This window comes from Schistocerca cancellata, chromosome 9 (genome assembly GCF_023864275.1).
Source record: "Schistocerca cancellata isolate TAMUIC-IGC-003103 chromosome 9, iqSchCanc2.1, whole genome shotgun sequence".
In the NCBI taxonomy this organism is placed as follows: domain Eukaryota; kingdom Metazoa; phylum Arthropoda; class Insecta; order Orthoptera; family Acrididae; genus Schistocerca; species Schistocerca cancellata.
The window spans coordinates 406598832-406626306 of NC_064634.1; the positions used below are offsets into that span (position 1 = coordinate 406598832).

At 44.7% G+C, this 27475-nt stretch overlaps 1 protein-coding gene across 1 annotated transcript; it reads left to right on the forward strand.

Annotated features, from left to right (window-relative positions):
- Nucleotides 1-938: 938 nt before the first annotated feature.
- On the forward strand, nucleotides 939-22404 carry LOC126100875 (arylsulfatase B-like). Its single transcript, XM_049911540.1, has 8 exons — nucleotides 939-1043; nucleotides 3824-3983; nucleotides 4364-4587; nucleotides 6604-6853; nucleotides 7037-7185; nucleotides 13787-13922; nucleotides 17979-18137; nucleotides 21860-22404. Exons 1-8 carry the CDS (start codon nucleotides 942-944, stop codon nucleotides 22336-22338), a joined length of 1659 nt encoding a protein of 552 aa, XP_049767497.1. The 5' UTR covers nucleotides 939-941; the 3' UTR covers nucleotides 22339-22404.
- Nucleotides 22405-27475: the final 5071 nt, after the last annotated feature.

The window sequence follows — 27475 nt, forward strand, 5'->3', positions numbered from 1 at the left end:
TAAATCTTTGTATGTCCATGACGTAATCTAGCTGGAACCGTCCCGTGTTACCCAGTCTTTTCCTAGTATAGCTCCTCCTCTTGTGATTCCTAAACAGAGTATTCGCTATTACCACCTAAAATTAGTCTTCTCCACTGTCATTCCTGCTGTCAACTCATATTCTTCCATAAACCTTTCTTCTGTTCTTTCCCTACAACCACCCTCCAATCCTCGATGATTATTAGATTTTCATCTCCGTACATACTGAATTACCTGATCAATATCTTCATACACTTTGTCTATCGACTTCGACGTTTATACCTGAATTATCGTAGTCGGCATTGGTTTGCTGTCTAATCTGATAAGAATAACACTATCACTGAACTGTTCACAGTAGCTTACTCTATGCCCCGCTTTGCTATTCGTATTGATATTACCCTATATACGTCTGACCAAAAATCCTTGCCTTCTCTCCATTTCACTTTACTAGCTCCCACTATATCCAGATTGAGCCTTTACATTTCCCTTATCCTATTACGTTTAAACTTCTAACATCTCATCCTGTGACACGTACAATGTTACTCCTTCGTTAGTTATTCCATCTTTTTCTCATGGTCACTTCCCACTTGGTTGTACCCTCCCGGAGATCCAAATGGAGGACTAATGTGCGATGTTTGCCAATGGAGAGGTCATCGTGAGTGTAATTATGTAATATGAAGATCACTGAACGTCTGATTGAGAGCTAACAGTAACAACTACGTACTCTGGAGTTACAGGAAACATGTTTCCAATTACCTTACCCGCTGGATGTTGTAAGGTGGTGCATTGTAACAGAGTGGGGCCCTGAGGGAACTACACATGAGTGTCATTGTTGTGACAGCCATGTGTACGTTTCCAGTATAACAACGAATAGCTCTGACACCTGTTTTGTGTCTGACTGTTGGCAGAGACATCTGGGGAGTATGCGACTGCTGCTGGTGGTGGCGAGTGTGTGGCTGGTGGCCGCGGTGGGGCAGGCAGGGGCCAAGCCGCCCAATATCGTCTTCATCGTCGCCGACGACATGGTGAGTCGCCTGACCTCTTTGGATATTGAAAATCTCTATCGCAGTTGCTTGTGGCTGTATTAGATGGTGCAAGTTCATCACATGTAAGGCAACCTTATACTGTGTGACATGGAGTACAATGAACTCGACTCATCATAATCACAATGCCATGACTTTACCTTCTGCCAATCTGGGAACCTGGTAGGTCCAAAGCGGTCTGAGTTGTAAAGTTTACGATCACACTTAATGCCAAGCACAGTTCGAAAGGTTGTACTGACAATGGAATAGAAAGTGAAAGCTTTAACTTAGTTTCAATACCACAAATTATTCGTCTCTTCTCTAGGTTTGAGGCATATTACTGCCAACTGTGATAAATCGATTGAATAATAAAGAGATGTTATGGTTGAACCACCAACAACCACAACATCTCTAACTGTAAAATTTCGAAGTAAGTGGCTATTCTACATTAAGTTCTATATGGTTGCAGATACCAAACTGTTGAAAGGAAAGCAAGTATAACCCAAAACGTAAAAACCAGAAAACCACAGCATGTGTTAACAAGGTATTCCTGTACATCTACAGAAATTTGTTTGTTCTTCAGATGTGTAAATACCCGCTTAAAGACTCAAATTTATATGTGTACTCATACTGAAGAACATTTTTCCTGCTTATAGAAAGAAAATAGAAACTCACGGACGACACTGAAATTCCAGCGAAACGCGTCTGAGAGAAGGAAAGAAAAACAATGTTGTGTTTGCTCAAGGTTGGCGCCCCCCCCCCCCCCCCCTCCAAAAACAAAAGTGCAAGTCATTTTTGAGCGTGTTCAGTAAGAGGTAAACCCATAGCAGATAGGATCCTTTCAATTTTCTAAGGCTAGTCACTTCTTTCCTCATTGATGCTGGTCTATCTAAGCATTCCTTTTTCTTCAATCTGGACACGCAACATCATGAAACTATGATTTGTCCATCGGCCTACATTCCTTAAATGCAAAATCCTGTGCTGTCTCAGAGGATCAGAATAAAATGACTGACATCTGCTAGTGAGTCATATCTCCTCTGCAGTCCATGTGCTAGGCACAGTTTCACGTCTGATCCCACGAAACAACTCCATATGTCTAAGGAACGAGAAGAATAAATTGCGGGACGGAAACTAAGTGAAAAGGTCTTCAGTAATGAAGAAAGAAAATGAGAAAAAGAAATATTGTGAAGAAGATAGGAAAAATAGCACTCTACTCTGTGGTTTGAGTACACAACAAACCCAGCGTTACGGAGGACAGCATCGGAACAGCAGTGAAAACCGGAATGGGACCATTACGCTCTTAAGATTGGAAAATAATATTGTTCTTTTTGAAGATTATTGGGAAAAAGTGGATTCTCCAAAGGAAAAAGAGCAGGAAGGTAATCTTTCATGAGAATGTATCCACAATGTAAATACGAGGGTAGGAACTTTAATAGTGGCAACTATTTATTTAAAGCTCGTACAAAATAGATACGTGTTTCAAAGTTTTACTTGCCTTCAAAGCAGTCACCCGCATTGCCAGCGACGTGGAAGTCGTAGGATACTCTTAGCAACGCAAGTTGTGTTGACAGCTTTAGCGGCGCGGTCTATTGCCCGACGAATTTGTAGCAGTTCTGAAGCGAATGCCATGAAGTGTTACCTTCAGTTTAGAAATCGAGTTGAACTCACAAGGGCTTAAGTCAGGGAAGTGCAGTAGGTGGTATAGCACTTATCAGCCCCATTAGTCAAACAAATCAGTAACAGCTTGCACCGTACGTGCTTGAGCATTATCCTGCAAAATGATGGTCACGTCCTGCAGAAAGTGTCATCGCGTCTGTCTCTAAGCTGGTCGTAGGTTTTGTTCCAAAAATGAACAGCATAGAGACAAAAGTGATGATACTTTCTGCAGTACTTGACCATCATTTTGCAGGACAATGATCAAGCACGTACGGTGCAAGCTGTTACTGATTTGTTTGACTGATGGGGCTGATAAGCGCTATACCACCTACTGCACTTCCCTGACTTAAGCCCTCGTGAGTTCAACTCGATTTCTTAACTGAAGGAAACACTTCACAGCATTCGCTTCAGAACTGCTACAAATTGGTCGGGCAATAGACCGCGTCGCTCGAACTGTCAACACAACTGGCACTGCTAAGAGTATCCTACGACTTCCACATCACTGGCAACGGGTTCTATACAATGGTGACTACTTTGAAGGTCAGTAAAACTTTGAAACACGTATCTGTTTTGTACAAGCTGTAAATAAATAGTTGCCACTATTAAAGTTCCAACCCCTGTACATTGCGTCAAATTTTAAAACTACGATTAAGGCTAAATGTTTGGAGAAAATTATGTTATAAATTAAACGTGAACAATAAAAGGAATGGGAAAAGAATAAGGTGATCCCATTTGAAGCGTGGTACTACGTAAGGCTTTAAAAATTTCATGTATCCTAGTGTCTGGATTTTCAGTACGGGAACTGTGAAATACGAAATGTTTGAAACGTCTTATGAAACTGAAGACTAGCTTTGTTGGATACGCGATGTAATAGCCAAACAGGGAGGAAACATATCTCCTTAGCTTATTCAAACACGTCACTCCGAACAGTGATAAACAGATATAATCGATGACAATTTTATATTTCATTACGCTTCCCTCAGCACTGCTGTAACTTTAATTCATTAATCGATCGTAATACGTGTGTAAAATAGACCCAAATGATTAATAAGAAAATACGGCAGTCTCATTACAGACGTGTGATCACAAGCCGTAGAATGCGTGTGACGTATCAAAACGTGTTGCAGGGCTGGAACGACGTGAGCTTCCACGGCTCGGACCAGGTGCCCACGCCCAACATCGACGCCCTGGCGTACCACGGGGTGATCCTCAACGGCCACTACGTGCAGCCAGTCTGCACGCCGTCCCGGTCGGCCATCATGACCGGGAAGTACCCCGTCCGGCTGGGTGAGTCTGCCATCAGCGACGGTCCGTGCAACAGCACTTTCTCGTTATTCTGCCATGTGAGAAGATTATACACAGGAAACTCCTGTAGTGTCTCTCAAACTTGCTTTATACGTAATCCCTTTGATATTACCTCTGTGTAAGTTTTCATTCTGGTTCTCAGTTTCTGATACCTCTTCTTCAATTGGAAGTAGAACTGTAACCTACTTCCTTCCTACGACTTCGTCAGTAATTGATGCAGATATTTGTGTGTTGAAGCCCCTTTTGTTTCCGCAGCTAACTGCAGAGAGCGAATGCTGTTGCGTTACCAGGAGATGAATTGCTCCACAGGTTTTCCATCTACATTTGTGCGCTGTGACAATAGACACCCCGTGTTGTTGCAGGCATGCAGGGCCACGTGATCCTGGGGGACGAGGTGCACGCGCTGCCCGAGGGCAAGATCCTGCCGCAGTACCTCAAGGACCTGGGCTACGTCACCAGAGCCATCGGCAAGTGGCACCTGGGCCACTACTCCAAGGTCTACACGCCCACCTACCGCGGGTTCGACTCCCACCTCGGCTACTGGAACGCCGGCGTCGGCTACTACGACTACATATTTGCAGACCGGGTAACCAGTCGGCTTATTTTCTGCACTACAAGTCACCTCACAAAGTCTTAAGATACTGGCAGAAGTAAAGCTGTGGGGATGGGGCGTGAGTCGTGCTTCGGTAGCTCAGATGGTAGAGCACTTGCCCGCGAAAGGCAAAGGTCCCGAGTTCGAGTCTCGGTCGGGCACACAGTTTTAATCTGCCAGAAAGTTTCATATCAGCGCACACTCCACTGCAGATTGAAAATCTCATTCTGGGAAGTCTTAAGTCTCTTATACTACTGCGTCAGGGGCCCAAGCGCGCACATCCCGTAATCGAAAAAGTTTCGACATTGAATTACAAAAAAAAAAGAGAAAAGTTAAGCTGGTGGTGTTTTACATAGCCTTCCACCACTTGAGTGCAACGCACAGAGCCTTCATAGAATCATGTGAAATATAAAAGCCCTTCTTTGAGATGTTGTTCAACTCACGCGTCACATTGGTCTGAGTGTTGGTTATGCCGTCAAATCGTTGCCCCTTCATGCAAATTTGGACACTTTGTTGTTTTGTGATAGGTTAGTATTGATAATCGTTATTCGTGATAATTTCTTTTTTTCATAAAAGAATATTTCTTGTTTTGCATTTCAGTCAAGTTGTGGCGGGCATCCACAAGTGAAGGTGTGCTGGACAACCTCTGCACACACTTTCCTCTTCTTAAAAGTATTGTACAGAATGTCTTGAACGCTGGACTTACAGATGTTGCGATTTGAGTCACAACAACGTTGCGCACTACAGCAGCACGTCCACGGCTTCACTCTGTCGGCTCACAACTGACTTGCCGAATACACGTCTGTTGTTTACAGTGTTTGGTTCAAGCTAGCGCCGTAGTTATTGAGCTGAAGCGGTGTATACGCCAGGAATAAAATCAGTCTCTGAGCTTTCTGTAGAGACGATGTATGAACTACCACAGCTTCACTACAGGCTCAGACGTATCTAGAATGAAATTTTCACTCTACAACGGAGTGTGCTCTGGTATGAAACTTCCTGGCAGATTAAAATTGTATGCCGGTCCGCCGGCACACAGTTTTAATCTGCCAGGAAGTTTCATTTCAGCGCACACTCCGCTGTAGAGTGAAAATTTCATTCTAGAAACATTCCCTAGACTGTGGCTAAGCCACGTCTCCGCAATATCCTTTCTTTCAGGAGTGCTAGTTCTGCAGGTTCGCAGGAGAGCTTCTGTAAAGTTTGGAAGGTAGGAAACGAGGTACTGGCGGAATTAAAGCTGTGAGGGCGGGGCGTGAGTCGTGCTTGGGTAGCTCAGTTGGTGGAGCACTTGCCCGCGAAAGACAAAGGTCCCAAGTTCGAGTCTCGGTCCGGCACACAGTTTTAATCTGCCAGGAAGTTTCAGGCTCAGACGTTTCTTCTGCTGCGATAACGAGATACTTCTTGATGTCAGTCTGTACTCCGCACTGAAGAGTGCATCTGACAAATGTCAGGTACATACGTGGCACGTTGGTCTCCACATGGGTCATAGAATAAGTTCCACGTCCCAGTCATTGTCCCGGAATGGCCTCTTTTAGATATCCTGAATGGACAAACACCTGTGATGTTATTGCCCGCCCATAAGATGCAAAACGTTCTGCGTATTTTTGGTACATCAGCCAGGTGTGTAATGAATTTGGTGATTTTAGTTTCCGAACTCGTAATTTCATAGCGCTCCTTTACATTATAAGACATTATGAGCGTTACACTGACGTGTTTCATATTACCACGACGTAGACGATTATCCTTCGGTAATGGCTTCTTGACCGGAGGTGATCTTTTTCTCGATCATTAATTCATTTTTGATAGGATTGTTACAAGAATTATAACAATTTCTTGTTATTGTGGAGAGTGAGCTTCTCTGAGTAAAACCACATCGCACTTGTGGCTGAATAATACCCTTTCAGTAGATTGTTTCCTGACTACCAACTGTCCATGACACGCAGTGTATAAGACTTGGAGAACAACACGAGCTTCTCTCCCATTGGTAGCTGAGTGTTGCGTTTTCCCCGGCAGGGTGCCCACGGGTACGACCTGCGCGAGAACCTGACGACGGCGTGGCAGTACAACGGCAAGTACGCGACGGACGTGTTCACCGAGGAGGCGGAGCGGCTGATCCGGGAGCACGACACGGAGCGGCCGCTGTTCCTCTACTTTGCGCACCTCGCCTGCCACCCCGGGGACCACTCGCAGCTCATCAACGCCCCGCAGGACCTCATCAACAGCTTCTCCTACATCTCGCACCCCGACCGCCGCATTCTCGCAGGTGAGCTCTGTAACTGCTTTCCGTCCTCCAATGAACACCTCCACCAACAGTGAGGTGATACCGGGATGGAACATTTAGTGTCCCAAGTGGCACTTCAGCGTCTTGTTCATAGCTTATGGTATTGTTATACACCACGGTCTGTAACTTATGGTATAATAAGTGGGAGTGTTCTTGTGTTGACAGCGGTGATGGCGAAGATGGACGAGTCGGTGGGGCGTGTGGTGACAGCCCTCCACGAGCGCGACATGCTCAACAACTCCATCATAGTGTTCGTCGCCGACAACGGGGCGGGGAGCGACGTCAACTGGGGCTCCAACTTCCCGTTCAGAGGCGTGAGTTGAATTCTCCTACACTCTCACGTAGTCTGAAGTCGGTATTGTGTTGCGTTATTTTGGACACATTTTCTTAATGAAATTTAATCCCCTTCATAGACATCCTCCGTACCCAATATCGGTAACACACGCTTTTGTCCTGGAGTTGACTCTGAGGCAGGTTGGTTCGAATCTTGGCGGTGGATGCCATTTTCACTGATCTATTTGGTGCTATTCGAGAGAAAAAGGCTATTTTCCAGCACGAGGTTTCACCCTCTGTCTCTTCTTTTCACGATAGTACAACATAAACATAACACTAGCTATATAAGCCAGGCTCTATATAGAGCCAACGGTCTTGCCGCAGTGGTAACTCCGGTTCCCGTCAGGTCACCGAAGTTAAGCACTATCGGGCTTATATGGGTGACCATCCGGCCTTCCGAGCGCTGTTGGCAAACGGGGTGCACTCAGCCCTTGTGAGGCAAACTGAGGAGCTACTTGATTGAGAAGTAGCGGCTGCAGTCTCGTAAACTGGAAAAACGGCCGGGAGAGCAGTGTGCTGGCCACATGCCCCTCCATATCCGCATCCAGTGACGCCTGTAGTCTGAGGATGACACGGCGGCCGGTCGGTACTGTTGGGCCTCCATGGCCTGTTCGGAAGGTGTTAAGATTCTTAGTTTAATCTCTATATAGACACGTGTGAAACACCTCTCGCATATACGTAAGGAGAGGTGCCAATGAATGAGTGTAGAGGAGGCTGAGCCGAACCAGTGGGATTTCAAAATCAAAGATATCATACACTTACATTTTTACTACTCTGTAGCGTCAAGTGTCCTAATTGCTACGTAGTGGTTGCACTCTTGGTTTTGGAAAGACCACAAAAGTCTTACAGAGGGTATAGAAAGATGTCATGGTCTCTTCCTCCTGTTGGTGGTTCCTCTGGAAATATGCAACCCTGTCTATGTTGGTGGGACAGGGTAGAAGAGGAATGGGAGAACTGCAATATTTCACAACTGATTTATTAAACAGCAAAAATTACGAAACGTAATTACAGTATTCGTATCAAATAGACATATTTGCTCGAACTTAGTTCAGTCAGTAAGAAAATCAGAATATGAGACTCAAATTTACAATTCCATTCAAAATGGTGAACTCTATGAAACTGTAATTATTCGAAAATCGTAATCTTATATATTTTTTATAATTTTCAATGCGATAGTGTCCTCAGCTGCGATGAATTTTTTGAATGATTTCTTGAAGCCTTCAGCTTCCATTTTCTTTATTTCCCGTACGATTGTACAAGTTTTCAAGTATTTTATGGATGAGTTTTTGGTAACAGATTATGTCATATACGTCTTTGCTCCTATGACATCATGTTATGCTCATAAATTAGTTCGAGGTGTTCACGCTATTTTAGTAGCACGTTACTTTCGACCAGTTGTTGCAAAGCTTACCAAAAATTCATCCATAAAACACTTGAAAATGGCGTAAGGCCGATACAATCGTACAAGAAATAAAGAAATTGGCAACTAAAGGCTTCAAGAAATCATTCAGAAAAAATTATATTGTGGAAAATAGTGGCTTAGTTCACTGTCTTAAAGATTTGCCTCAGTAACTAGTGACTCTATTAATAATGTTTTTGATCACAATATAACCTTTTATAAAAGGCCAGCTTTAGCAGCCGTTGGATTAGAGATATTACGAAAAAATATCGGCAAAGACACGAACAAAATTCATCCAACAGAATGAAACGCTACTCTCCACAGTAACTGGTGACTGTGCTGAGTACGGAAATGACTTACTCAATAATATTACTCCAAACACCAAATGACCCTATGAGCAAGTAACTGCCATGAGAGGAATACGATAAGATGTTCTATGACTGCTTCGCCAACACGTCGAATTCCGGCACCAAATCACTCAGTGTCCCTCGCACCAACAGAATGCAATCTGAGGTGGGCAGGTCGGCTCGCAGGTTGCTGTCCTGTCCAACTCTCAGGAAAGTCTCTCCACAGGCGGAACGTACCTGTTTGCCTGAGCCGACGTGAGGACATCAGGGTCCTCTACGTGGTCCAGCGGCCTCACTTGGCAACACAGCCGGGAAATCCACCTTGAATGAACCGTGCCGATCGCGCCTCAGTTGGTATTTCTGTACCGTTCCCGTCGCCGGCATCTCCAGAAGGTCCAAAGCACTCTCGTTGGATCTTCTGCAACCTTCTGGTGATCCCAATTGAACTTTCCATATTAATCGCATTCGTATAGCATCACCTGCCCCTTGAAAGATGCTATGTTTCGAATAACATCTGATCACAGTTAGAGAACTGTTTCAAAAGTAATGTATTAAATTTCCTGGTCAACCTGTGTCTTTTCAGTGGTCAGGAAAGATTCGGCGATTCCGTAAGAATGATGGTGGCTCTTCCCAAGTAATGTATTCACTGGAAGCATACTTTTTCGAAATTCTTTAGCAGTGTATTTCTCAGCTATTGTTCTTCTACACAAATTTCTTTCAGAGGAAATGAGGAAAAGAGATTCAGTGGATTAAAAGTACATGTTATATTTGGTCACAGAGTGTTTCAATGTCTTTGCGGCAAACGTCTTTCGGATCAAGTTTTGTTAGAGAAAAAATGTTCACTGATACGACCCACCGACGCCAGCTGTCCGTTAGTACAAGTAGCTGGCTCTGTGAGGGCAAAGTTTCACTGAACCAGCAGAGCTTGCTTTCTTTTGCAGCATACTATCCACCCCAGTAAAGTGATAGATTTTCAACAAGAATACGTATGAGTCTCTCTAAGCGGAGAACATTGTTTTAGCAGCGAATCAGGAACTTCAATTATGCGCGTTCTACCGCCTGTCCCACGGAGCAGATGTCTGGTTGATAGGCAACACACACAGCATACGAGGGCCGCGAGGTCCCTATGCCCCGCAGCATATCAAGTGCATAACCGGCCTTAAAAGTGCCTAGCGTAGCGGGGAAGCGTCAGCAAACATTTTGTCTCTAACAGAAGTTTCTCACCAGTGGCGTGATCTATCAGCTGTGACTCTGAAACACCCGTTGTTGTTGTTGTTGTGGTCTTCAGTCCTGAGACTGGTTTGATGCAGCTCTCCATGCTACTCTATCCTCTGCAAGCTTCTTCATCTCCCAGTACCTACTGCAACCTACATTCTTCTGAATCTGCTTAGTGTATTCATCTCTTGGTCTCCCTCTACGATTTTTACCCTCCACGCTGCCCTCCAGTACTAAATTGGTGATCCCTTGATGCCTCAGAACATGTCCTACCAACCGATCCCTTCTTCTGGTCAAGTTGTGCCACAAACTTCTTTTCTCCCCAATCCTATTCAATACTTCCTCATTAGTTATGTGATCTACCAATCTAATCTTCAGCATTCTTCTGTAGCACCACATTTCGAAAGCTTGTATTCTCTTCTTGTCCAAACTATTTATCGTCCATGTTTCACTTCCATACATGGCTACACTCCATACAAATACTTTCAGAAATGACTTCCTGGCACTTAAATCTATACTCGATGTTAACAAGTTCCTCTTCTTCAGAAACGCTTTCCTTGCCATTGCGTCGACTTTTTATATTTTCTCTACTTCGACCATCATCAATTATTTTGCTCCCCAAAAAGGAAAACTCCTTTACTACTTTAAGTGTCTCATTTCCTAATCTAATTCTCTCAGTATCACCCAACTTAATTCGACTACATTCCATTATCCTCATTTTGCTTTTGTTGATGTTCATCTTATATCCTCCTTTCAAGACACTGTCCATTCCATTCAACTGCTCTTTCAAGTCATTTGCTGTCTCTGACAGAATTACAATGTCATCGGCGAACCTCAAAGTGTTTATTTCTTCTCCCTGGATTTTAATACCTACTCCGAAATTTTCTTTTGTTTCCTTTACTGCTTGCTCAATATACAGATTGAATAACATCGGGGAGAGGCTACAACCCTGTCTTACTCCCTTCCCAACCACTGTTTCCCTTTCATGTCCCTCAACTCTTATAACTGCCATCTGGTTACTGTACAAATTATAAATAGCCTTTCGCTCCCTGTATTTTACCCATGCCACCTTTAGAATTTGAAAGAGAGTATTCCAGTCAACATTGTCAAAAGCTTTCTCTAAGTCTACAAATGCTAGAAACGTAGGATTGCCTTTCCTTAATCTTTCTTCTAAGATAAGTCGTAAGGTCAGTATTGCCTCACGTGTTCCAACATTTCTACGGAATCCAAACTGATCTTCCCCGAGGTCGGCTTCTACTAGTTTTTCCATTCGTCTGTAAAGAATTCGTGTTAGTATTTTGCAGCTGTGGCTTATTAAACCGATTGTTCGGTAATTTTCACATCTGTCAACACCTTCTTTCTTTGGGATTGGAATTATTATATTCTTCTTGAAGTCTCGCCTGTCTCGTACATCTTGCTCACCAGATGATAGAGTTTTGTCAGGACTGGCTCTCCCAAGGCTATCAGCAGTTCTAATGGAATGTTGTCTACTCCGGAGGCCTTGTTCCGACTCAGGTCTTTCAGTGCTCTGTCAAACTCTTCACGCAGTATCATATCTCCCATTTCATCTTCATCTACATCCTCTTCCATTTCCATAATATTGTCCTCAAGAACATCGCCCCTGTATAGACCCTCTATATACTCCTTCCACCTTTCTGCTTTCCCTTCTTTCTGCTTTCCCTTCTTTCTGAAACACCCATTACATGCAATACAAGAGTATCAGAAATACTCGCAGAAGCCTACAGCGCCATGGTCAGCAAGCACAGAACAAATTTTGAAATACCAGAAGACTCCTTCTGAGAGGCACGATATACACTCCTGGAAATGGAAAAAAGAACACATTGACACCGGTGTGTCAGACCCACCATACTTGCTCCGGACACTGCGAGAGGGCTGTATAAGCAATGATCACACGCACGGCACAGCGGACACACCAGGAACCGCGGTGTTGGCCGTCGAATGGCGCTAGCTGCGCAGCATTTGTGCACCGCCGCCGTCAGTGTCAGCCAGTTTGCCGTGGCATACGGAGCTCCATCGCAGTCTTTAACACTGGTAGCATGCCGCGACAGCGTGGACGTGAACCGTATGTGCAGTTGACGGACTTTGAGCGAGGGCGTATAGTGGGCATGCGGGAGGCCGGGTGGACGTACCGCCGAATTGCTCAACACGTGGGGCGTGAGGTTTCCACAGTACATCGATGTTGTCGCCAGTGGTCGGCGGAAGGTGCACGTGCCCGTCGACCTGGGATCGGACCGCAGCGACGCACGGATGCACGCCAAGACCGTAGGATCCTACGCAGTGCCGTAGGGGACCGCACCGCCACTTCCCAGCAAATTAGGGACACTGTTGCTCCTGGGGTATCGGCGAGGACCATTCGCAACCGTCTCCATGAAGCTGCGCTACGGTCCCGCACACCGTTAGGCCGTCTTCCGCTCACGCCCCAACATCGTGCAGCCCGCCTCCAGTGGTGTCGCGACAGGCGTGAATGGAGGGACGAATTGAGCCGTGTCGTCTTCAGCGATGAGAGTCGCTTCTGCCTTGGTGCCAATGATGGTCGTATGCGTGTTTGGCGCCGTGCAGGTGAGCGCCACAATCAGGACTGCATACGACCGAGGCACACAGGGCCAACACCCGGCATCATGGTGTGGGGAGCGATCTCCTACACTGGCCGTACACCACTGGTGATCGTCGAGGGGACACTGAATAGTGCACGGTACATCCAAACCGTCATCGAACCCATCGTTCTACCATTCCTAGACCGGCAAGGGAACTTGCTGTTCCAACAGGACAATGCACGTCCGCATGCATCCCGTGCCACCCAACGTGCTCTAGAAGGTGTAAGTCAACTACCCTGGCCAGCAAGATCTCCGGATCTGTCCCCCATTGAGCATGTTTGGGACTGGATGAAGCGTCGTCTCACGCGGTCTGCACGTCCAGCACGAACGCTGGTCCAACTGAGGCGCCAGGTGGAAATGGCATGGCAAGCCGTTCCACAGGACTACATCCAGCATCTCTACGATCGTCTCCATGGGAGAATAGCAGCCTGCATTGCTGCGAAAGGTGGATATACACTGTACTAGTGCCGACATTGTGCATGCTCTGTTGCCTGTGTCTATGTGCCTGTGGTTCTGTCAGTGTGATCATGTGATGTATCTGACCCCAGGAATGTGTCAATAAAGTTTCCCCTTCCTGGGACAATGAATTTACGGTGTTCTTATTTCAATTTCCAGGAGTGTATTACTTCCAACGATATAGTAACCGTGTAGTGTTCATCATAGGGAGACTGGAGGGAATCCCTTACATGCAAGGATATAAAACAGAGGTTCTTTCTCACAACACTCGAGAGCGTAATGCGGAAGGGGAACCATAGTGCACGTGTACACACTTCATAGCTTCCTCCGTATACTTTGCGACGGTTTACGGAGCAGTAATGTAGCTTCAGATATTCTATCTGTGTCTGCCTGAAGAGCTGTAGATTTGCTGTATTTGAGTGAAACAATTGTTTTCCCTATGTGCTGTGTCCCGAAACGCTGCATTTAATTTCTTAGCTGTAGAACATTATACTTAATTTGTAATACGGTACGTGTCATGCTGTGACGTGTCGTGCTGTTTTGCCCGCAGATAAAGAACAGCCTGTGGGAGGGTGCGGTGCACGGCGTGGCTGCTGTATGGAGCCCCCTGCTGCAGAACACGTCTAGGGTGGACCACGAGCTGATGCATATATCGGACTGGCTGCCCACGCTGTACGCTGCAGCAGGTACGTCCAGGGGATGAACGTGAGGAGGTGATGGGGAGACTTATGTGTGCTCACTTAGGAGGGCACCCAGGAGTACGGTCACATCTGGAGCCATTGTCAATACCATTTGCATGTAACGCCAGTATTTCCACACAGGTACGTCCAGAGCAGTGTGGAAGAGGGGCGGAGTTCGGTTGTTAGGAGGGCTGGCCACCAGAGCGGTCACGAGAAACGTTGGTCAAACTACGCAGTCCCACCCTTGTTGTTGCTGTTGTTGTTGTCTTCACTTCGAAGTCTGGTTCGATACAGTTCCCTATGCTAGTTACTTCTGAGCCCTACCACTAAAACCTACATCCACTTTAACATGCTTGTTGTATTCGTATCACGGTCTCGATCTATAATTTTTACCCCACTCTTCCCTCCATACCAAACCGACAATTTATTAACGTCTCACAAGGGCTCCCTTCAATGCCAGGTCGAAATTTCAATCTTCAGTAAGGTTCGTTGACGGTTGGTTTGAAATGTCATTATCTTACGTCTTTCAGTTCTGTAGCACTGTTATGCAACTATCCATTGGTTCCGCTGATGATGATGATGTTTCGCCAACTGCGACATAGTCGCGTATACAAACAGTGATCCAATATTGTCAAATGATTTTTATTCCAGCCTCTGATCACAATATGAATTCTTTAGACGATGACCGGTTTCAGTCCGTTATGAGCATCTTCAGATCTTTTTCACACCATGTCCTTACGGCCTTATCGGTTTAGGACACGGTGTAAAAAAGATCTGAAGATGGCCATTACGAACTGAAACCGGTCATCGTCTAAAGAATTCATATTGTGGTCAGAGACTGGAATAAAAAAAAAAGATTGATGATGCTATTGTTTGGTTTGTGGGGCTCTCAACTGCGTGGTCATCAGCGCCCGTACTCATACCCAATCTGTACACAGTCCAATCGAGCTACATTCATGAATAGTGATGGAATGGCGAGGACAAAACAGACACCCCGTCTTCGGGCAGAGAAAATCTCCAACCCGGCCGGTAATTGAACCCGAGACCCCGTGATCCAGATGTAACTAGACCACGAGCTGCGGACCCATTGGATCCATTGAAATCACTATAACCCATGTCGCGAGCGATTTGGTGAGCGTAACGCAGAAGGTCACTATCACACACATCCAGTAAATTGTATCGAGCATACTTGAAACACCAGTTTTTGTAATAAGTGTTCCTTGTCCTCTCATCACCGTCCGTAGTTTTACTTACACACTACAATGGCGCACTGCTGCGAAATTATTCGACATCTAATATCTTACTATGCAAAGAATGACCTTGCATGTACGTAATTATTTATAGTACCTTCTCCTTGAACAACAATTGTCCTTTCCTACGTTTCACTGGAGACGGGATTTGTGGCTTCCTGTCTTAAAAACTACACTTGTTAAGCACGTATCGTTGTCATTGTTCTCCTCATGTACATTGTCCGAGCAGTCGAGCGTACACGACACCACGCACATTCCACTGACTCATACAGCAGAAACGCAAATATTTCGTCTGTGCCATTTCTTTCTCACTCATCTAAATTCCTAGAGTTCCTGTTCGATGAAATATCAACTACGGTAACTGTTTTTGTAGCTATAATGCAATGTTTGCTTTGCTTATCATTGCTATTGTTCTGCTCTGTATCAACTCCACTAGCAGTATAGCACTATTGTGAGTTACTCGTCGACTAAGTAGTTCAACTATGTTCCGTAGTCTCATGCTGTGGTGCTGTGCTCGCCAGTGGATAATTGCTGTCCCGCCCCTGCTGTCATTGGCAACTAACATTGTGATTTCATGGTAGACAATGTGTGGAGTGTCAAACGCCGTAAACATCTTTGGTCTTTTGCGATCCTGCACTCCAAGCGTTTCTTGTCAGATGGTAACCTGTCAATCGATTCCTTCTTTTAGACAAATTGTGCCATATATATCTTATTCTCCCAGTTCGATTCAGCGCCGCTCATTAGTTGTTCGATCTCCCAATCTAATTTCGAGAATTCTTCTGTAGTTCCCCATTTGGACACCTCCTGTTCTCTTCTTGCATTAACAATGTATCATCCATGTTTCACTTCGGTACGATGCTACACTTGACTGACAAATACCTCTCTTCTTCGGCCAGCATTAGTTATTTCGCTGCCCAATTGCCAAGATTAATCTGCTAGTGTTAGTCTCCCATTTCCCAACCTAATCCCCTACGTACTGTATGATTCAATTCAGCCTCACTCAGTTACCCTTGATTTACTTTCTTTGACGTTCTTTTAACTTAGTACAGATTTTTCTGGAATGTGGTCCTTCAGAATAATGCTGAAGATTATATGCTAATAAATACGTACTAAATCAGTGAAGAAATGAAATTTGTGGCACAACTTGATTTAAAAAAAGAGGTCGCTTTATAGGACACATTCTGAAGCTTTAAGAAACTGTCGATTTGCTAGTGAAAGAAAGGGGTGGGGGAACGGGGCGGGGGTTGAAAGTGGAGCGGGATATCAAGGCCTGAAAACACTAAGACGGTGCAAATGGATGTTGAATGTAGCAGTCATGTACAGATAGACAGGCTTACACAAAAGAGATCAGGATGGAGAACTACATAAAACCAGTCTTAGAAGACCACAAACAGCTACTTAAAAGAACAACTTCTGTAACCAAAAACAAAAGGTCCTTTGAGTTAAAGTGTGAATGTATCGTAGCAAACTCTTCATTCTGCATTAATATTGAAACGTCCTGAAATTTTATTTTCATTGTAGCTACATCCAGTACAGCTATTCTGGATATACACAAATTCTTCTAGATAAGCTTAAGTATTGTGGTATGAGTGGGACAGTGCACAAATGGTTTAATTCATACTTAACTGGAAAGATGCAAAAGGTTGAAATTAACAGTACAGATAGTCTACAAAAACCAGCAGAGTCCTCTAACTGGGGAGGTATCAACAATGGTGTCCCACAGGGTTCAGTCTTGGGTCCCTTATTGTTCTTAATATATATTAACGACTTGCCACTCTGTATTCATGAAGATGCAAAGTTAGTTCTTTTTGCTGATGATACAAGTATAGTAATCACACCCAAGAAGCAAGAATCAGCTGAGGAAATTGCAAATAATGTCTTTCAGAAAATTATTTAGTGGTTCTCTGCAAATGGACTCACTAAATTTTGAGAAAACACGGTTTATACAATTCTGTACATTAAATGGCATAACACCATTGATAATTGTAGACTATGAACGGAAGCCTGTTGCTAAGGTAGAATGCTCAAAATATCTGGGCGTGTGCATTGATGAGAAATTGAATTGGAAGAAACACATCAACGTTCTGCTGAAACGGTTAGGTTCAGCTACTTACGCTATTAGGGTTATTGCAAATTTTGGTGATAAACGTATCAGTAAATTAGCCTACTATGCCTATTTTCATCCACTGCTTTCATATGGCATCATATTTTGGGGCAATTCGTCATTAAGAGAGAAAGTATTCATTGAACAAAAACGTGTAATCAGAATAATAGCTGGAGCCCACCCAAGATCACCTTGCAGACATTTATTTAAGGAACTCGGGATATTCACAGTACCTTCACAATACATATATTCACTTATCAAATTTGTCATTAATAACCCATCCGAATTCAAAACTAACAGCGAAGTGCATAGCGATAACCCTAGAAGAAAGGATGAAATCCACTATTCTGGATTAAATCTCACTTTGGCACAGAAAGGGGTGAATTATGCTGCCACTAAAATCTTTGGTCATTTGCCAAATAGTATTAAAAGTCTGACAGACCGACATTTAAAATCAAATTAAAAGAATTTGTAAATCACAACTCCTTCTACTGATAGATGAATTCTTAGATATGAAGTAGTAACTGGAAAAAAGAAAATTAATTATTTTGTGTTAAGAAAACTTACGTTAAAGTGACACGTTCCACATCATTACGAAATGTCGTATTCATTATCTATGGAACAAGGATTAATGTATGTATGTATGCACACATATGAAGCATAAAAGCAGGCCCATATTTCTGCCGCTTACGGAGCTGCCTTTTGCAGGAGGTAATGCGTCCGACCTGCCGGACGACCTGGACGGCGTGAACATGTGGCCGCGGCTGGTCTCTGGAGGGCCCAGCCAGCGCACGGAGATACTCCTCAACTACGACGAGGTGGCCGAGAACGGCGCCGTCCGCGTCGGCGACTGGAAGCTCGTCAAAGGTGAGTAGCAGCCATATCCGGGCTGGCGTTATCTGGAATACCACCCCACATGTAACAACAGTACTAACGGTGCAAAGGCACAGTAAGGAAACAAGTAGATATGCTGCACGATCTGTGGTTCCAATGACCATAGAGACCAGAATAGATAACTCTGATGTGTCCATTAGAGATATAACAACTATGTGTTAAGAGCTAGTGATATTTTATTTCGTAGATCGAAGATTAGTTTATAACGAATTGTCTCGGGAACAGAATCCAGCGGTAAATCGGCAGGAGCAATAGGTTTCTACAGGCAAGTAGTTCTTCAGGTATCTATATGATACTGATATTTTGCTGCCAGAGTTCTGCCATGAAAGATAAGAAAGCTCGTACAGACAAAAGTCTGGGGAAGAATCGAAGGGGCACTATAGGATTTAGCTCTAGAAAAGGCAATCATGAATTCCAATTAATACCAGAAAAACGATTGACCTAGGACAGAGAAACATCTATGACTTTCTTTAGCAAAAAATGGTTCAAATGGCTCTGAGCACTATGGGACTTAACATCTGTGGGCATCAGTCCCCTAGAACTTAGAACTACTTAAACCTAACTAACCTAAGGACATCACACACATCCCAGCCCGAGGCAGGATTCGAACCTGCGACCGTAGCGGCCACGCGGTTCCAGACTGAAGCGCCTAGAACCGCACGGCCACACCGGCCGGCTTTCTTTAGCAGTTAGTTAACTGGCAGAGCATTGAGAAAGGGAAGTACGAAACAGACTGAATAGTTTTTTGACGTTGGTATGGATCTGAAGCTATAGAATGCAAACTGTAATGATGTAAGACAAAACTTTAAGAGTGCAGGAAGCGAGAGTATAAAAAGAAGTAATAGCGACATGACGTTGGCCAGTTGCATTTACTGTATACACAATCTGGTCAAATGTATTCGGACACCCCTTTGTAATGAGAATTTGACGTCACGACAAGCGGATCCTCCAGTATAAAAAGATATGGGCAGTATTGTGGTATCGATGGGTTCGTCAAGAGAGCTCAGAGACTTTGACCGTGGACTAGCCATTGAACATCTCCTGAGCAACAAATCCAATGGGGACATTTCAACCCTTCCAAAGCTGCCCAAGTTGACTTTTTGCAATGTGATCAGGACATGGAAACGTCACGGAACAACCACAGGTAAACCAAAATCAGGTAAACCCCATGTACTGATGGAGAGGGACTTTTGTGCGGGCAATTCATTTCCGTAGCTAGTGCTAAACGAAGTTTGAGGTGGCGCAAGGAACGACACCACTGGATATTGGACGACGAGTGATTCATAGAGATGGATCATGCTATACCTGTAATAATCCAGTGGAAAGATTTGGATTTGGCGAATGCCTGGAGAACGTTTTATGCCGTCTACTGCCAACAGTGAAATACACAGAAGGTGATGATATGATATAGAAAGTAAAATTCTATGTACCGACTTGACAGAAAATCCTAGGAAGTTCTGGTCTTACGTTAAATCAGTAAATGGATCGAAACAGCATATCCAGACACTCTGGGATGATGGAATTGAAACAGAGGATGACACGCGTAAACCTGAAATACTAAACACCTTTTTCCAAAGCTGTTTCACAGAGGAAGACCGCGCTGCAGTTCCTTCTCTAAGTCCTCGCACGAACGAAAAAATTGCTGACATAGAAAGATGTGTCCAAGGAATAGAAAAGCAACTGAAATCACTCAAAAGAGGAAATTCCATTGGACCTGACGGGATACCAATTCGATTCTACGCATAGTACGCAAAAGAACTTGCCCCCCTTCTAACAGCCGTGTACCGCAAGTCTCTACAGGATCGGAAGGTTCCAAATGATTGGAAAAGAGCACAGGTAGTTCCAGTTTTCAAGAAGGGTCGTCGAGCAGATGCGCAAAACTATAGGCCTATATCTCTGACATCGATCTGTTAAAGAATTTTAGAACATTTTTTTTGCTCACGTATCATGTCATTTCTGGAAACCCAGAATATACTCTGTAGGAATCAACATAGGTTCCGGAAACAGCGATCGTGTGAGACCCAACTCGCTTTATTTGTTCATGAGACCCAGACAATATTAGATACAGGCTCCCAGGTAGATGCTATTTTCCTTGACTTCCGGAAGGCGTTCTATACAGTTCCGCACTGTCGCCTGATAAACAAAGTAAGAGCCTACGGAATATCAGACCAGCTGTGTGGCTGGATTGATGAGTTTTTAGCAAACAGAACACAGCATGTTGTTCTCAATGGAGAGACGTCTACAGACGTTAAAGCAACCTCTGGCGTGCCACAGAGTAGTGTTATGGGACCATTGCTTTTCACAATATATATAAATGACCTAGTAGATAGTGTCAGAAGTTCCATGCGGCTTTTCGCGGATGATGCTGTAGTATACAGAGAAGTTGCAGCAATAGAAAATTGAGGTGAAATGCAAGAAGATCTGCAGTGGATAGGCACTTGGTGCAGGGAGTGTCAACTGACCCTTAACATAGACAAATGTAATGTATTGCGAATACATAGAAAGAAGGATCCTTTATTATATGATAGCAGGACAAACACTGGTAGCAGTTACTTCTGTAAAATATCTGGGAGTATGCGTACGCAACGATTTGAAGTGGAATGATCATATACAATTAATTGTTGGGAAGGCGGGTGCCAGGTTGAGATTCACTGGGAGAGTCCTTGTAGTCCATCAACAAAGGAGGTGACTTACAAAACACTCGTTCGACCTACACTTGAGTATTGCTCATCAGTGTGGGATCCTTACCAGGTCGGGTTGACAGAGGAGATGGAGAAGATCCAAAGAAGAGCGGTGCGTTTCGTCACAGTGTTATATGGTAAGAGTGATAGCGTTACGGAGATGTTTAGCAAATTCAAGTGGCAGGCTATGCAAGAGAGGCGCTCTGCATCGCGTTGTAGCTTGCAGTCCAGGTTTCGAGAGGGTGCGTTTCTGGATGCGGTATCGAATATATAGCTTCCCCCTACTTATACCTCCCGTGGAGATCACGAATGTAAACCGTAGCGGTCGCTCGGTTCCAGACTGTAGCGCCTAGAACCGCATGGCCACTCCGGTCGGCACGTGACTGGAACAGGAAAAGAAGGGAATGACAGTGCCATCTAAAGTGCCCTCCGCCACACATCGTTGGGTGGCTTGCGGAGTATAAATGTAGATGTAGATTAAGTGTCTTTCGTGGTTAGGGTGTGGCTCCCTTATTGCACTTAAGAAAACGCAAAATGCAGATGGATGTGAACACATTTTCCAGCATTGTGTGTTGTGAACAGTAGGGAACAGAGATGATAATTGATTGTATCAGCACGATATTGCGCAATGTCGTAAAGAAGTATCTGTGAGGCGATGGCTGGTGAACAATAACATTCTTGAAATGCATTTGCCTACTCGGAATCCCAACCTGAACCCAATGGAACAGCTTTAGACTGATTTAGATCACTTACTTCGCTCCAAACCCCAGAATCCAACATCATTACCTTCTCTGGTTTCCGTTCTGGAGGGAGAATGGGCTGCCATTCCTACAAAGACGTTCAGAAACCTCATTGAAGATGTCCCCAGCATAGTTCAAGCCGTCATAAATGTAGAGGTGGACACGCCTCATATTAATGTCCGGTAATATGTGGCAGGATACTTTTAATCAGATAATGTACGTAATACTGTAAGTAGTTTCGACAACGGCAGTAACAGCTGTGTTCGTGTGGCAGGTGTGCAGAACAACGATTATTACGCGGGGGCAAGTGGGGCTGAGGACCCGCTGTTCACGCCAGCCTACGACCCGGAGGAGGTGCTGGCCAGTCCAGTGGGGCAGGCGCTCTCCAGCGTGGTCGGTGCTGCCCCGGAGGTGGAGGACGTCCTGCGGCTGCGTGAAGAGGCGACCGTGTCCTGCCCGGAGCGGCCCGCGCACGGGCTGTGCAACATCACGAGCAGCAGCGGCTGGTGCGTCTTCAACATCAGGCAGGACCCGTGCGAGGCGGGCGACGGCGCTCCCGCCGACATGCCGGAGGGCCTGGTGGACACTCTGCTGGAGCGGCTGGAGACGCTGTCGCAGCCGCTGATGCCGCAGCCGGGGGCCAACGTCACGCAGACCGCAGAGGCCGACCCCAAGCGCTGGAACAACACCTGGGTGCCCTGGGTGGACTGCCTCGAAGACGAAACGGATCCCATGTGCAACGTCATCACGTAGATCCTTCTCTCTCTCTCAATACCTATTTTGTACCAGAACTTTGATGTGCCTAGATGAAATACCAATAAAAGTGTGTCACATATCATACTTCGTGATTTTCTCTCAATTTCAGTTCCAGTGGAAAACCAACAAAAGTTTCCTGCATTAAATAGATCAATATAGAGGAATCTTCTGTAGATATCACAGAGGGAAGCCAGCTCCAAAAGCCTATTTTTGGTGGCAAAAGGTCAAATCTGTGGCTCAAGCCGGTTACCTGGTTATCTTCCTCATTTCACTAGATTGGAACCTCTCTATTCACGCATAGGAGGACTAGGGGTGATGGGCGACACACCCCAGCCGCCTATTACCCCAGGGAGACATCCCCAATAGTCATCTTGACAGTAGGCTGAGTGCACCTGGGGCCGTCCTAGAGGGGATGGAACGGGATAAATCCTCAACCTGGTATCTCCTGGGCTGGAGCCTAATGATCTACCTGCTAGACCGTGACGGCCATCGGTTTACGATGGCATCCTCAAGAAAGCAATTCGTACAAGTAAATGCAGCAAACACATTGTCCAGTAGCATGTAACGTAAGACTAACTGAAAAATATGCCGTCATAGATAAGTAACAGGTTTTCAACATTCAGAATTATCCATCTTGATGTATGCAGAATCAATCCATTAGCTAGCTTGCAGCCGTAAATGAGGGAAACACATGATCTACAGGACTTCAACAAGTACCGAGAAGAGCGTCGTGAAAGTGATGAGGAATATGCCTTACCAATGTACAGGGTTCAAAGCCAACATCAAAGTATCTACTCCATTATTGCCATCCCATCCTCACGTGTATGAGTATCCTATATAACCTTCCAGACCTTCTATGAACTGTCTATGTCTGTTAGCTTCCACATGACTACTAGTGACATAAAATTATATAGAGAATTTGTGAGCGAAGTGGAAGAAAGAATTGCTAACAGTCCAGAACATTATATGGTTAGCCTGGTGAGAGACTAAGTCGCCCTCACTGGAGAAGAGTGAAGAGTCAAGAACATAGTACAGAGTGAAAAACATAAAAGCGAATCTATAATGAAACTGTTACCTGACATTACATATGAAAGACTCTAAGACAACTACTGCGACTTGCGGATATACATTACTACTGATTATTGCTACCGTTCATCAGATGGCCAGGAGTCACTATGGTATTGAAAGTGTAGCTGTGTTCGTGTAATGTGTCTTGTTCAAAACCGAAGGGAATGTCTATAGTTGTGGCCTATATTCGTCCTCAGTCGTTTGAATTAAACACGTCAAATGATCATCGTGGTAAAAATTCGGAATGTCAGTTACCAGCGAAGAGTAGCATACACTATTTACTGAAAAAATTGGCCAAGTGCGAGTAGCGTTTGTGCGCTGAGTGATCGGTACAGACTTAGTTATGTATATAGATAGTTCATTCATGCCGAGAATCAAGAATCTGAACGATTTTTCTCTTTTATCGATAATGGCAAAATATCGGCCCCCTGGAATTCCAAGACCGTATCAAAATCTCTACACTAGTTCTTCAGACTAGCCCGAAGATACAAAAAAAGCGAGCATGAGACTTCAGTTTACATATAAAATACAAAACATTTAATACAACATCTTATTTACTTACTATAACATGATAACACATTTCTTTTTAGCATACAGTAATATTTTTCTGTTATGATTTTGATTGCGGATAAATGCGGTGTAAGTCCTAATGGTAAAATGATATTTTTATATGATATAATTACAATTTTTTCCTTTACTTGTACTGTGGAACCTTGCTTGTCGCCAAATTTCATGAATCTAGGTCAACGTTTAGTAGCATATACGTTTTGTTGATTTGTGTTTGAGAGTATCAGAATATGTGGCATAAATCCCCGTATCTTTTGAATATATTAACTTAGAAGCTAAAATGTGTGACACCGCCAAGAGACCGTAGACCTTACCCTGAAAACTGTGTACAACAGGTTAGGTTTCAAATACAAAACTAAATAGGCAATCTGCCTTTACAGATCCACTGACCGCTGGCGGTAATGAAAAGAGACTTTAGACCAGCCCAAAAACATCAGTTCCAAGTTATCCCATCAAGTAGGTGTTAAATACCTCGGGGTCCAGAAAACTGTTGAACTCTTTGACAGTTAATATCTTTGGAACAAAGTCACATATCATTGCAATTTTTCGCGGTAGTGCAGTCTCAACAGGTCTCGACGCGCGTTTTGCAGCAGATGGTAGTGCATCAATGAATGATGTATGATTTTCATTTGAGCAACGCACAAGTGGTAATGGAAGTGCGAAAACATGATAGAGGTACAACGGCAATGACGTTATGTGTACGAACTCAGCCACGAACACGTACAACAGCTTATGGGATTAGGGGATAAATCTGAAGCCGACGGTACTGTTCAGGATGTGCATAAGGAAAGGTCTGGTCGACCATCAACAAGTCCAGCTTCCAGAGCCGCTATGTTCCGACATTGTACTCAGTCGTTTCGAAAATCTATGAAGGAGGGTGCACGTGAAAGCCGGGTCAGTCGATGAACTGTACAACAAAGTGGTTCAAATGGCTCTGAGCACTATGGGACTTAACATCTGTGGTCATCAGTCCCCTAGAACTTGGAACTACTTAAACCCAACTAACCTAAGGACATCACACACATCCATGCCCGAGGCAGGATTCGAACCTGCGACCGTAGCGGTCACGCGGTTCCAGACTGCAATGCCTAGAACCGCACGGCCACACCGGCCGGCAACTGTACAACAAATTCTGAAGGCTGCAAAGTTGAAAGTGCAGATTCTAAGATCAATGCACGATATGAACGAGGACGACTCGGATCGAAGGTTGGAGTACTGTGGGTGGTCTGAAGGCATGCTTCGTGAGGATGAACGATTTCCAGGGTTGGTTATCTGGTCTGATGCGCATTTCAGACTGAACTATACTGTAAGCCGCCGCAACTGCAAGGACTGGGCTCCTGAAAATCCTCAAGTTCACGTGGATAAACATGGTAATCTACCGGGTGTTAAGGCGTAGTGTGGTCATGCCATCGCGCAGTTTGATTGGCCCATTCTTCTTTGATGGTACCGTTCAGGTAAGGTGCTGCAAACAACAATTTACCTGCCATCCGAGAGGCGTTTGGAAATGCAAGATTTTATCTACAAGATAGCACTCCCCATCCCTACCACAGAGACGTCCGAGCTTACTTGGATGAAAATGAACCTGGTCGAAGAGGAGCTGTTGAAAATCCACCACGGTCTCCAGAACTACACCTCTTAACTTCTACCTATGGGGACCTTGAAAAATGAAGTTCATCACCAGAAGTCAGCGACAATGAACGCGCTACAAGAAACCATCGAGGCGTCCCGTGAGGCAACACCGACAGCAGTAGATCAGTCAGTAGTTCCGTGTCATCGACATTGTTTAGCTGCCCATGGGGGTTACCTTGAAAACATAAAATAACCTTCCCCCCGCGCAACAATTGTAACGACATGTCATTTAATTGCCGGCCGCGGTGGCCGTGCGGTTCTGGCGCTGGATTCCGGAACCGCGGGACTGCTGCGGTCTCAGGTTCGAATCCTGCCTCGGGCATGGGTGTGTGTGATGTCCTTAGGTTAGCTAGGTTTAAGTAGTTCTAAGTTCTAGGGGACTTATGACCTAAGATGTTGAGTCCCATAGTGCTCAGAGCCATTTTTTTGTCATTTAATTGGATTATTGAAAAGTATCTACATTTCTCTGGACCCCTCTGTACATATCATGCCTAAAATTCTTTGTGAATCAGAGCTGAAACCATACCGCGCTACAGCTGTGCAACAGCTGTAGCAGACAGACAAACCGAAACGAACTGGTTATTGCAATTGGCTTCTGGAAAACACTTTTGGAAGACAGATAAACCTGATGTATTTGACGCCAGATGAGGCATGATTTCAATTATCCGGCTATGGCCAATCGGGTAACACAATATACTGGATGCTTAGGAATTCTCACGAGATATTCGGAAGTCCACTTCACGATGAAAAAGTGTGTTTGATGTGCAGTTTTTCGCCGGCGCCTGTGGCCGAGCGGTTCTAGGCACTTCAGTCCAGAACCGCGCTGCTGCTACGGTCGCAGGTTCGAATCCTGCCTCAGACATGGATGTGTGTGAGGTCCTTAGGTTAGTTAGGTTTAAGTATTTCTAAGCCTAGGGGACTGATGACTTCAGATGTTAAGTCCCACAGTGCTTAGAGACATTTGAACCTTCTTTTTTATGTTACCGTATAGTGAGAATAATATTTTTTGATCGGATTATCAGCAGCCGAATATACTTCACAATTTTCGAAGACCTGTATGCGCTATCAACTGACAATCTTTTTTTATTCGTGTCAAAGACATCAATTACAAGGGAATTAACAGAAATTAACAGTTATAAGACATGCAAGTAGACAATGGACATTAACATGTAAAAATGGAAAAGGACAAACAGATCTATAATTAACTTGTTTTTGCCTACGTTCAAAGCATTACAGTTAGCATACAGTTAGAAGTAATTGGCCATAAACGAACATTCATAAGTACATTTAAATATAGACTAACAGACATTGAATTAAATTGTCTTCGCCCAGAAACAGGCAACGTCCAAGGCTTTAGAACTGGCCAACATCAACCCTCATTCGGTGCATGATGACGGGCACAGACGGCAGTTGCGCAGGTGAGGCATCGTCTGCTCCTCCCCACACTCACAAGTTGAGGGTCCTCTAGCGTATCCCCATTTTTCAAGAGTTTCTTTACACCGCCCAACACCAGTTAGTAATCTGTTGTGGGACTTCCAGGTACACCAGGAGCTCTCTACTCTTTTCCTCAACATGTCTAGCCTACGGTTCGTGCTGTTGTTGCCTACATAGACCCTTACAAAACTTTTTCTGGACTTCAAGCGAGACGATGCTGGCGAATGGCCAAATAATGGGTGAGTGTCATATGTTAAGGCTCTACGTCCTTCTGCTTGAGCAGCTGTTTCACGGCTGATGTCGGGCAGAGCTATACCTGCTAGATGATGCAGCTGCTCCACTTTAGTGGGTCTCAGGCACGTCTCATTCAGAGCGGTGTCCACGTGCGTAGCATCGTAGCCGTTATGCGAGACAGACGCAAGTATACTCGCCCGCA

Coding starts and splice junctions, on each gene's coding strand:
- LOC126100875 (XM_049911540.1), top strand. CDS start 942: ATGCGACTGCTGCTGGTGGTGGCGAGTGTGTGGCTGGTGGCCGCGGTG. Junction 1,044..3,823: donor TCATCGTCGCCGACGACATG/GTGAGTCGCCTG, acceptor AACGTGTTGCAG/GGCTGGAACGACGTGAGCTT. Junction 3,984..4,363: donor GAAGTACCCCGTCCGGCTGG/GTGAGTCTGCCA, acceptor GTGTTGTTGCAG/GCATGCAGGGCCACGTGATC.